The sequence below is a fragment of the Chiloscyllium plagiosum genome, chromosome 9, assembly GCF_004010195.1.
Source record: "Chiloscyllium plagiosum isolate BGI_BamShark_2017 chromosome 9, ASM401019v2, whole genome shotgun sequence".
NCBI lineage: Eukaryota > Metazoa > Chordata > Chondrichthyes > Orectolobiformes > Hemiscylliidae > Chiloscyllium > Chiloscyllium plagiosum.
This window is the reverse complement of record NC_057718.1, coordinates 97,595,451-97,607,889: the sequence shown is the minus strand read 5'-3', so window position 1 is coordinate 97,607,889 and position 12,439 is coordinate 97,595,451. Positions and strand designations below refer to the sequence as shown.

Genomic DNA, 12,439 nt, shown 5'->3' with positions numbered 1-12,439 from the left:
ACAGCAGGTCAAGCAGCATCAGAGGAGCAGGTGAGTTGGCGTTTCCCTTCAGGCAGCATATGGTGTGGTCAGTGCAGGAGAGAGGGAGAGAAAGAAACTGACACTGCCCTTGCTGTTTGAACTCATGTATTGCTGGACATCGGAGTGCGTCTGGGAAAAGTAACAAGCAGTGAAATTCACAACTAATCTTGGAGGAACTGTTGGGCGAAGTTCACAGCACAGAATCAGATAAGTTAATTGTTTTAAGTGGCCTACAGAATATGATAGATTGTTCTGATTATTTATCCAGAAACTGAACTATATTTACTTTGGCAGTGTTTGCTAACACCAGCAATCGTCAGCAACTACACATGCGTACTCATTGGGAAAGGCATGTGACCAAACACTTAGATGTGACATCATTTGCACATGAGCATTACTGAGCATGCTCAGGGAAGCATATTATTTTGAACAGGGCTTCAGTGGTGAGGAGCCTTGGAGTGAGTACTGTACAGATACCCCAAGTGAAATAAACGATTCAGTGGCATGGCCTACCTCATCCATTGAGGATTTCTTGGAATCTTCATCATCATCTTCTTCCTCTTCACTTTCTGCTTCTCCATCGCCTGCAAATGTTTGTTAATAATTAACTTCAACGTTACTTGTAGCAAAGGTCAATCAATACAGTCAAGTGTTTGCACAAAAATAAATGAAATGAACAGCACTGCGATTTACAACGTACTTATGGGCTGACTATACAGGGGCTTCAGTGACCCTGGGAGTAGGATGGGCAGTCAGAGCTCCTGCTCTGTGATAGCAACTCCTGCCAGAAGTGCTAATGTGTGGACACCAATGGTGAAGGACAAAGCCCAGGCTTGGTAAAAGCCATCTCGTGCAGCATTCATTGTGAAAAGCACTCAGTCAGTATATTGGTGAGCAGCAAGTGCCCTTGGACAGTACTCAAGGAAGAATCAGTACTTCAATGAGAGCGTTGGGGGAGGGTATCAAATCGGGGCAGATGTTGAAGAAGAGAAATAAATCTCTCGAACTTGTCGATTAGGCTTGCTTGCAGAATGGGGTTATTTATTATCTACCATTATCTTATGTGCAAACATTAACATTATACATCGAGGCCATTAATGAGAGGCTGTGAGATCATAAAGAACAAGGTGATAATTGTTTAGGAAACATTAAAAACAGGAGTAGGCCATCTGACCCACTGAGCCTGCTCCACCATTCAACATGATCATGACTGATCTTTTCATGGACTCGGCTCCACTTACCCGCCTGCCCACCGTAACCCTTCATTCACTGAGGTAGTCTCAACTGCTTCACTGGGCAGGGAATTCCACAGATTCACAACCCCTTTGGGTGAAGAAGTTCCTCCTCGACCCAGTTCGAAATCTGCTCCCTCCTTATTTTGAGGCAATGCCCCCTCGTTCTCGTTTCACACCCCAGTGGAAATAACCTCCCTGCTCCTAATCTATTCCCTTTATAATTTTCTGAATTTCCATAAGATACCCCGTGAAAAAGGGACTTAACAGTGTGGACAAACATGTTGTATTGGCGTACACATTTCCAACCACCATTTGGACGTTTTGGGGGAGATGGTTGCACAGTGAAACTAGTAATCAGCAGCTCAGGCTAATGTTCGGAGACACATACTCAATCTCTTTACAGTAGCTGGCGGACTTTAAATGAATAAACCTAGAATGTAACACCGAGTCTCACTGAAGGTGACCATGAAACCACCATCTGGAGTCATAAGAAAGCCTCATCTGGTTCACTAATGCCCTTTCAGGGCGGACACTTGATATCCTCATCCACGTAGTTTGAGGAAAGGGTGGGAAAGTGAGGATCTGGAGTGTCAGATCAGCCAGCAACCTCGTGACTGGCACAGTAGGTCCGAGGGGCCGAGCAGCCTCCTCCTGCCATCTCTTGCGGTTGACTCTTTGATTGTGGTTAGGCCTCTGGAGTGGTCTAGCCTAACCAAAGGCACTAAGAGGTTGCCAACAAAGGCTGCCTTTGCCAGGGGCTCTCATGTCCCACAAGGGGGCCAAAACTCTGGTGCTTGAACATGGCAATGAGTACTGGTTCATCTTCCTTAAACACTCACATCTGCTTTTTTCTCAAGTCACCTTGGAAGCTGACTCTTGAGATTTATAAACTCCTGCAGAGATATTACTTTCAGGGTGTTCTTGCAATCCTTCTTTTTCTGAACAATGGCGTCCCACATTTTAAAAACAACACTCATAATAAATGCTCTAGGGGTTAGGTGACTGAACTCTTCACCCCACCCTCCCAACTCCACGTTCAAACAAACTTAAACCTAAATGGATCCTCTGAGCAACCGGATCATTGAATACTTAAATCGTGATCTCCGGAATCTCCTGCCGTATCGATGCCCAGAGATCTCGCTAAGGTAACCTCACACTATTACTCTCTCCAGTAATTGGTCCAAGGCAGAGACTGCTATAGAATTGTGTTTAAGATGGACTTAATGCTGTAGAGAGCTGTCACTATTTAGAAGTAGCCTATTTCCTGATAATCTAATTACTCAGTTATAAGAAAGGATTATCTGCCATTCTTACACCGTCTGGTCTACATCAGACCCCAGGCTCCCCGTGACTATGGGTGAGGCTTGACATCTCTCTGAAATGGTCAAACTAACTACTCTGGGCAGCTAGAGAGGGCGATTGAAGACTGGCCCACATCCCATTACACACCAAATTTGTTAAAAAGTATGCATGACATGGGGTGGCACAGTGTTCAGCACAGCTGCCCCATAGCGTCAGGGTCTTGGGTTCGATTCCAGCCTCGGGTGACTGTCTGTGTGGAGTTTGCACTTTCTCCTGTGTGTCTGCGTGGGTTCCCTCTCACAGTCCAAAGACATACAGGTTGGGTGGAATAACCGTGGGCAATGTAAGGTCATAGGGATTGGGTCAGTCTGGGTGGGATGCTATTTGGAGGACTAGTATGGGCTGAATGGCCTGCTTCCACACTGTAGGGATCCTGTGAAGAACTGAACTGCCGACTCCATATCCTGTGTTTCTCATCTTATCATCCATGACTGATGTATTAACCATCCTTACACCATGTTCATCCATTAGAGTAATGATAGATCATTACATTACAGTGTAAAGAAAGTATCTCTATAATGCCAGTGTCACATCATTGTGCATTACATACAATTTCACAAAACTGAAATGATTGCAGCCTCTTTAGTGAATATATGTGTCTACTAAACTGGAAATGGAGATATAAAACGAGATTTAAATGACTGTTTCTGGAAAAAGCTAGTCAGTCTTGTGTTAATTGTTTGTTAGTTTTACAGTCCAGACCTACAAAGTATATGGGGATCAGATAGCTCAGTTGGCTGGATGGTTGGTTTGCGATGCAGGGAGACACCAACAGTGTGGATTCAATTCCCACAGCAACTGAGGTGACCATGAAGGACTCTCCTTCTCAACCTTCCCCCTCACCTGAGGGGCGCTGAACCTCAGCTGAAACCACTACCAGTCATCTCCCTCTCTCATTAGTCAGCAGCCTATTGGCTGGTCCAATTATGGCAACTTTTAACCTTAAAATGAAGACTTCATAGAGAAAGTGTTACAGACTCAGGAAGCCATACTTAAGACATAACTTTGGGTCCAATTCCAAACACATGACTAAGCCATCAGTAGACAATTTTTTGCATAGAACAACATCTCATTGTTACAATTTAACTCTTTACACCAGCAACACTTCTGGTCAGCTCCCAGACAAATCTATCAGTCTGAGAACCAACACAATATATTGATAACTATCAAAAATTCTGACCTATAGATTTTCTGCCAATTGCTTTCTGATCAGCCACCTCCTTTCCTACTTTGTCAATGGGCTTGTCTGATCCATCCACATTGGATTGTTGCGTAGCATCTGGCTCCTCAGGATTGGAGGATGCTGTAGAACAGATATTAATAAATAGTTAAGATTTTGTGTGTTTTTGATTAAAGAATAGATAACTTTCTATTCCTGTTTCTCTGAGAACTGAGCAAGCTGCAGAGTGCAAAATGTTATGAAATCACACACAATATTAAACACAACGTTGTTGAGATGGTAATGGAAGATGATTTATGTTAAACCAGTCATAACCTGGTTCATCAGAGCACGATTCAGTCATTTTAAAAAATTCTCATTGAAATCCTGTGCATTAACCGTCCTTGCACCTTGTTCATCCATTAGAGTAATGATAGATTATTACATTACAGTGTAAAGAAAGTATCCCAATAATGCCAGTGTCATATCATTATGCATTACATACAATTTCACAAAACTGAAATGATTGCAGCCTCTTTAGTGAATATATGTGCCGACTAAACTGGAAATGGAGATATAAAACGTGACATAAATTACTGTTTCTAGAAAAAGCTAGTCAGTCTTGTGTTAATTGTTAGTTAGTTTTACAGTCCAGAGCTACATAGTATATGGGGATCAGATAGCTCAGTTCGCTGGATGGTTGGTTTGCGATGCAGGGAGACACCAACAGTGTGGATTCAATTCCCACAGCAACTGAGGTGACCATGAAGGACTCTCCTTCTCAACCTTTCCCCTCACCTGAGGGGCGCTGAACCTCAGCTTAAACCACTACCAGTCATCTCCCTCTCTCATTAGTCAGCAGCCTATTGGCTGGTCTGCCTCAAAAACAGCTCATGAAACCGTTGTATAGGAATTCTTAACATATTTATAAGAAGCTCTTTTGTCAAATAGTTTAACCGAAGCATCAATCCATTTGAGATGAGAAAGCAAATGCTTTGATAAACTTGCAACATCTTTTCATGCGAATCATCCAGCATTTGTGTGAAAATGTTCAACAAAAGACCTTTATTCCAAAGCAGTTGAGGATTTGATAGCCGTATATAACGCTAAAACAGGTTTAGATAAAGTTCTGCTCACAGTTGAGAATGCTAATTTGTTTAAAAAATATTTGAATTCTCAGGTTTAAAGGAGTTGCATGTAAATATTCATAATTTTAAGAGTTTTACGGAAACAAATAATCTAAAAGCAACATTGACTAAGCACTACATAGTAGGAAACTAGTAATCTAAATGACAGGAATGATATCTTCTTCTTTGACCTCCCCAGTCCATAAAGCAAACCAGCCTTCCATCCATAGAATCCGTCTATACTCCCCACTGCCTCGGGAAAGCAGCCATCATCATCAAAAACCTCTCCCATTCTGGTTATAATCTCTTCCATCCACTGCCATCAGGCAGAAGATACAGGAGTTTGAATACACGCCCCAACAGATTCAACAACAGCTTCTTCCCTGGTGTGATCAGACGTATGAATGGACCTCCCATATATTAGAGTTGATCTTTCTCTGCACCTTCTCTGTAGCTGTAACACTATGTTCTGCATTCTGTTCTCTCTCCCCAAAGTACTTAAGTGAGGTAAGATTTGTCTGTATAGCACACAAAACAATACTGTTCACTATATCTTGGTACATGTGACAATAATAAATCAAATAAAGCACACCATATTTATACTTTATGGCCTGTTCTCATCTAATAGCATTCTCAGCTTTGAGCAGGTCAGCTTCTCCCTGCATAGTGGAGTCATAATGTTGAGTAATTGTTAAGCAATGTTCTTTCAGCTTCCTGAGAAGTCTTGAACTGAACTCCAGCAGCAAGGCCTTCTCTCAGCAATTCCCTGCCCTGGTCAGGCATGTACAAATCTCTCATAGCATCATGGGATACTTCTCTTCAACCAGAGACTATGTTCATTGCCATATTCAGTCTGATAGTCCACAGAAATACAGCATTCTCCTGACTGCTATCAGAGCTTCCATCTATCCATTCTGACAGATCACTCTTACTGTGCAAAATATTTCTGAGGCTGAACTTCCTCAGGGGGCTAAGGAAATTCGACATGTCCGTAAAAACAATTTTTGTAAATGCCCTATCCGGATGCATCACAGCATGGTACGGCAACTGCTCTGCCCAGGACTGTAAGAAACTACAGAGAGTTGTGAACACAGCCCAGTCCATCACACAAACCAACTCCAACTACAATACTCGCTACCTCAGAAAGGCAGCCAACATCATCAAAGACCCCTCCCATCCCAGTTATAATCTCTTCCAACCTATTCCATCAGGCAGAAGATACAAAAGCTTAAACACATGGACCAACAGATTCAAGAACAGCTTCTTCCCCGCTGTTACAGGTACACAATCCTTTATCCAAAACCCTCGGGGCCAGCTGGTTTTCAGAATTCTGAATTTTTTGGATTTCTGAATAAGTGACAGTTTCACGGTGAAATTTTTAAAAATCTTACCGACCAGCAGACGCACGTGTGAGTACTATGAATGCTGAGACAGAATTGATGCCTGCCAGTGCTGGGCCAAGTCACATCTGAGTCACGTGGGGCGAGTGGGTGTGGAGTTGGGTTAAGTGTTTACATGCCAAACAACCTTGCTATGGAGAAAGAAAACTTCAGACGAAAAACTTTGGAATTTGGAGTTTTTCGGATAAAGGATTGTGTACTTGTATTAGACTGATGAATGGACCTCAAATTTTAAATTTAATGTTGATCTCGCTCTCTGTGTACCTTCTCTGCAGCTGTAAGACTGTATTCCTCACTCTATTCTATTACCCTTACGCACTTTGTATGGTATGATCTGTCTGCACTTCATGCATATCAAAGTTTTTCACTGTGCGTAGGTACATGACGATAATAAATCAAATCAAATGAAATAAACTAAAAAAAGAAGTGTTTTCAAACAGTTCTGCCATTCTTGCCTTTGTTCACAGTTGTGCAATATGACATACACATTTCAATAGCCTATCCAGGGCCCCTCTGTGTCCAAGTCACCAAGGCAGACTAGCTCATTGTCGGGCAGAAAGGACAGGGAATCATATTTACTCCTTACTCCCTCTTCATTCCTACATTTAAATTAAAGAGATAGTCCAAAACAGGAGCTCTTCTAAAACCCTGCACAATGAACGGTTGGTAAAGAAAGGTTATGGCCATGAGCTGATATCACAAGGGCTGGGGAACACAGTGATTGGGCAGGGGGTGCAGGGCTACATGAGAAAGAACTCCATGAGGAGTGATGCGCCGGAATCCACAGCCATTGATGATGGCAGTGGCCGGAGGGATGATCAATGATTTCAAAAAGGATTGGACTGACACTCAAGGCAAGCAGTTGAAAAGTGTGGTGCTGGAAAAACACAGCAGCCCAGGCAGCATCCGAGGAGCAGGAGAATCGACGTTTCGGGCATCAGTCCTTCTTCAGGAATCCTGAAGAAGGGCTTGTGCCGTAAACGTCGATTCTCCTGCTCCTCGGATGCTGCCTGGCCTGCTGTGTTTTTCCAACACCACACTTTTCAACTCTGGTCTCCAGCATCTGCAGTCCTCACTTTCGCCTATTCAAGGCAAACAACCTTTCAGGGTCACAGGGATAGAGGGGAGGGAATGGGACTGACTAGAACGCTCTACAGAGAGATGGCATGGACTCAATGGGCTGAACAACATCCTTCAATGCTGTAATGACTCCACAACATTTGGGAGTGAGGGCACCTTTTACTCTGAAATGGTGACAACACGTACAAACATTTAGGAAGACATGTTGCGGCTGTACGGGACATTGGTTAGACCACTGTTGGAATATTGCGTGCAATTCTGGTCTCCTTCCTATCAGAAGGATGTTGTGAAACGTGAAAGGGTTCAGAAAAAAATTACCAGGATGTGGCCAGGGTTGGAGGATTTGAGCTCTAGGGAGTGGCTGAACAGGCTGGGGCTGTTTTCCCTGGAGCATCGAGGCTGAGGGGTGACCTGATAGAGGTTTATAAAATGATGAGGGGCACGGATAGGGGAAATAGGAAACATCTTTTCCCTTGGTTGGAGGGAGTCCAGAACTAGAGGGCATAGGGTTAGGGTCAGAGGGGAAAGATATAAAAGAGACCTAAGGGGCAGCTTTTTCACGCAGAGGGCGGTGCGTGTATGGAATGAGCTGCCAGAGGAAGTGGTCGAGGCTGGTACAATTACAACATTTAAAAGACATCTGGATATATGAAATGAAGGGTTTAGAGGGTAATGGGCCAAGTGCTGGCAAATGGACTAGATTAAGGTTAGGATATCTGGTTGGCGTGCACGAGTTGGCCCTAAGTGTCTGTTTCCGTGCTGTATGTCTCGATGACTCTATGATATCCGCTTAAAGGTTCATTATCAACATTATTGCAAACAATGCCACACTTTGCATCCTGTTCTCAGTCACTCAACTCTTTGCAGCTTGTCAATGGGATGCTATCCATCACACCTGTCAGAACCCATGATTGGTTGTAGCGAATAAAGCCTGAATACAGTTCCCAAGGAGTCCCTGAAATTGCCTTCCATTAACTCCAACTGAAACAGGATCAAACTGCCCTGCTTTCCAAATAGATCCGCCAATGTGTCTGCCGCTCATCCAGAAAATAACATCAGTATTGCTTGGGGCCGGTCTCAGTGATCAATCATGCTGCTTTCGTTCATGTTATGGTACAGAGAAGGAACAACAAGCTGAATGCTCAACCTGTCTGACAGGTGGAAGCTGGGGAGATGGAGAGTCAGCTCAACTCAAACAAAAAACTTTCAATAAAAGCCATTGATCAGGTTTGTAGTTAAGATCACATCTTGCACATTTCCTTGTGTTTTCCGTCATGTTGGAGAAGCATACACTTATCCTGCCATCTGTTTGTAGCAACTCAGTGCACAACAGCTCACGACCACATACACCGATTGCTTTTCATCCTGATGCATTGGTACGAAGAAACAAACTCGGTTTGATCTTTGTCGCGATGATAAACCTTTCCGCATCACACCACTGCAACAGAAATGGGAATCGTTCCTGTTTCAACTATGACAGCCCTTTAATTTCACTTGCAACACAGCCAGGGTTTTGGGAATTATTGGACTGAAATCAAAGCTTGGCTTGATGTCAAGTTTTCTTTCAGTTTGGTAGTTTGAATCCTCCTGCAGGAACAAGACACCGCTGTTTGGAAGGATTACAAACAGTCGGACAAATCTGCTTCCTATTTATTTCTTCCTGTCCTTTCCATTTCTCATTGCATGAAATTGTATAACCTTTCTCCTTAACCGTGGGACCATGTTAACTCTGCAGTGTCCTCAGGCACCACCACATCCCCTCTCAAACCTTGTTCCTTCTGCCCACCACCAACCCTCTCCCTCAAACCTTGGCAGCAGAGCGGCGTTCGCTCTGGACTCTTCAGAAACCTTTTCCAAGCCCCCTCCTAAATGTCGCCGATTCCCAAAATCCCAACGACATGACCAAACTTTCACTGCCTCTCCCTGACCTCTCCCTTCCTAGCTTCACTGCGTTTATTTGTGAACTACATCAAGGTGCCTCTCAATGGCAGTGTTGCCTGGACACAGATACATGGCCTCTTCATGCAGACTGTGCAAATTGAAGATTCTAGTGATTCATTTCCTGGTCTTACGTACTTAAAAACATGTTTTTTTCCCTCAACTGTTCACCGAAATGTTTATTGCACAGGAAGTATGTGCTCTTTGAACTCGTTTATTTGCTAAATTAAGGGCCTGGTTTGTGGGCAATCCAACACAATTAAGGTTCCCTCCCATGGTTGAAGCAGAAAGTGCTGGAGAAACTCAGCAGGTCTGGCAGCATCTGTGGAGAGGTTTGAGCCCAATATAATTGACTCAAAACATTAACTCTGCTTTTGTCTCTCCACAGATACTGCCAGATCTGCTGAGTTTCTCCAGCACTTGCTGATTTTATTTCACATTTCCAGCATCTGCTGTGCTTTGCTTAAAAAAAAAATTCTGTTCCAAGTTCTAGAGTATAATGTCTCTCCCCTGATGATTTTACTTTAGTTAACTTGAGTCTAGAATATCTCTCTGCTGTTGGACAAAAAGAAGCGTCAAAAATTGAACTGAATTGAAACTGCGATGCAGGGGCCATTTTAGAGGCTTATAAAATGATGAGGGCATGGATGGGGTGACCAGACCAGGTCTTTTCCCTGGGGTGGGGAAGAACAAAACTAGAGGGCATAGGTTGATGGTGAGAGAGGCAAGATTTAAAAGGGACCTAAGGGGCAGCTTTTTCACACAGAGGGTGGTACGTGTATGGAATGAGAAGTGGTGGAGGCTGGTACAATTGCAACATTTAAAAGGCATCTGGATGGGGACATGAACAGGAAGGGTTTAGAGGACCAAATGTTGGCCATTGGGACTCCATGAATTTAGGCTATCTGGTCAGCATGGACGTGTTGGATCAAAGGGCTTTATGACACTATGACTGGAAGGCCAATGCTGCATTTCAGGTTTAACACAAACAACTTAACTCAGATTTAAGGCAGTCAACAGCTCTCCTGTCAACTTTTCAAGTGCAGTCACGGTGATAAGATTGAACTTGTTAAGAAAACAATGCATGACAAAACATCTTGTCTAAGACCATGTTCCACATATACTAATGAGTAAGTGCTCTCCAATCATTATTTTCTTCAATGATGTTAGTGGAGGAGTAAATGACAGGCAGGTGGACTCCAGTGGTTCAAGAAGGCCGCTCACTATCCCCACTTTCTCAAGGGGCACCTAGGGATGGGGCATACATGCTGGCCCGGCCCAGAAATGAATAAAAGAAAAATGACAAGGCACCAGAAAGTGCTGGGTGACCACTTCACTGAAATCTTACATCAGTATCAAACAGGTAACATACATAAAAAATGGAGGGGTGGCACGGTGGCTCAGTGGTTGGCACTGCAGCCTCACAGCGCCAGGGACCCGAGTTTGATTCCACCTGTCTGCTAGGAATTTGCACCTTCTCCCTGTGTCTGTGTAGGTTTCCTCCGGGTGCCCCAGTTTCTTCCCACAGTCCAAGGATGTGCAGGTTAGGGTGGATTGGCCGTGCTAAGTTCCCCCATAGTGTCCAGGGATGTGCAGGCTAAGTGGATTAGCAACAGGAAATGCAGGGTTAGAGGGATAAGGGTTGGTCTGGTTGGGATGCTTTTCGGAGGGTCAGTATTGACCTGATGGGCCAAATGGCCTGCTTCCTCACTATATAGATCCTAGGAAGGGCAGGAGGAATTCAGCGTCAGTGCGGTACTTGGTCTCTCTCTCTCTCTCTCTCCACAGACACTGCCAAACCTGCTGAGTTTCTCCAGCACTTTCCACTCTAATTTCAGATTCCCAGTGCACGCAGTATTTTGATTTTTCCTGGACAGCACAGGAGCTAGTTTTACAAGGGGAAAATTTTCCAACTCCAAACACACACGTGGCAACTGCAACACCATGAGCTCGCCAGAAGATTGATCGGTTAGACAGTCACTGCACTGTTGGCCTAAGTGGAAACAGTATATGATTAGAGCTGGTGCTGGAAAAGCACAGCAGGTCAGGCAGCACCTGAGGGGCAGGAAAATTGACGTTTCGTCAGGAAATGACAAAGGTCTTTTGCCCAAAATGGTAAATGCTGATATGCACAACAACAACAGCGGCAATGCTCTAAGGCCCCTGGAAGAACCTTATCCATCATTGTTCAGGAAAGAGGGCACTAAAAGAGGGAGGTGCAACTTGTTGCAGAGTCTGGAATCTGTACTGAAAACAACAAATGCTGGAGATCACAGCGGGTCAGGCATGGAGAGAGAGCAAGCTAACGTATCGAGTCATAGAGTCAGAGAGATGTACAGCATGGAAACAGACCCTTCGGTCCAACCCATGCATGCCGACCAGATATCCCAACCCAATCTAGTCCCACCCGACCCATACCCCTCAAACCCTAGGTAAAAACCAGGACTGCAGATGCTGGAAACCCAAGTCTGGATTAGAGTGGTGCTGGAAAAGCACAGCAGGTCAGGCAGCATCCGAGGAGCAGGAAAATCGACGTTTTGGGCAAAAGCCGTCCTCCAAACCCTTCCTATTCATATACCCATCCAAATGCCTCTTAAATGTTACAATTGCACCAGCCTCCACCACTTCCTCTGGCAGCTCATTCCATACACGTACCACCCTCTTGTGTGAAAATGTTGCCCCTTAGGTCTCTTTTATATCTTTCCCCTTTCACCCTAAACCTGTGCCCTTTAGTTCTGGACTCCCTAACCACAGGGAAAAGACTGTCTATTTATCCTATCCATGTCCCTCATAATTTTATAAACCTCTATAAGGTCACCCCTCAGCCTCCGATGGTCCAGGGAAAGCAGCCCCAGCCTGTTCAGCCTCTCCCTATAGCTCAAACCTCCAACCCTGACAACATCCTTGTAAATCGTCAATGAGGACAGCTGGGAGCTGGGTCAAAGAAGCAAGTTTTAGGGGGAGTTTTAAAGTACAAGTAGTCCCACTATAATGACATGGTTGCGTGCTTGTGCAACCCCGCGTTATAGAAACATTGCGCTTTGCAAACAGCGCTTAAAGTGTTGGCGATGCAATCACATTCCAGCCAGCACACGCTTTAAAGGTTCGTGTGTCAGA

General features: G+C 44.3%; 1 protein-coding gene across 2 annotated transcripts in view; it reads right to left on the bottom strand.

Moving 5' to 3' along the window:
- The window catches only part of LOC122553084 (1-phosphatidylinositol 4,5-bisphosphate phosphodiesterase beta-1), an 800,648-nt gene that overhangs the window by 151,911 nt on the left and 636,298 nt on the right, over positions 1–12,439 (bottom strand). For both annotated transcript variants that reach the window (XM_043696584.1, XM_043696585.1), the window contains exons 15-16: positions 3,799–3,921; positions 535–605 (exon numbers count right to left, since the gene is read on the bottom strand). In XM_043696584.1, coding sequence (XP_043552519.1) covers positions 535–605; positions 3,799–3,921 — 194 coding nt within the window. The remainder of the gene's footprint in view (positions 1–534; positions 606–3,798; positions 3,922–12,439) is intronic.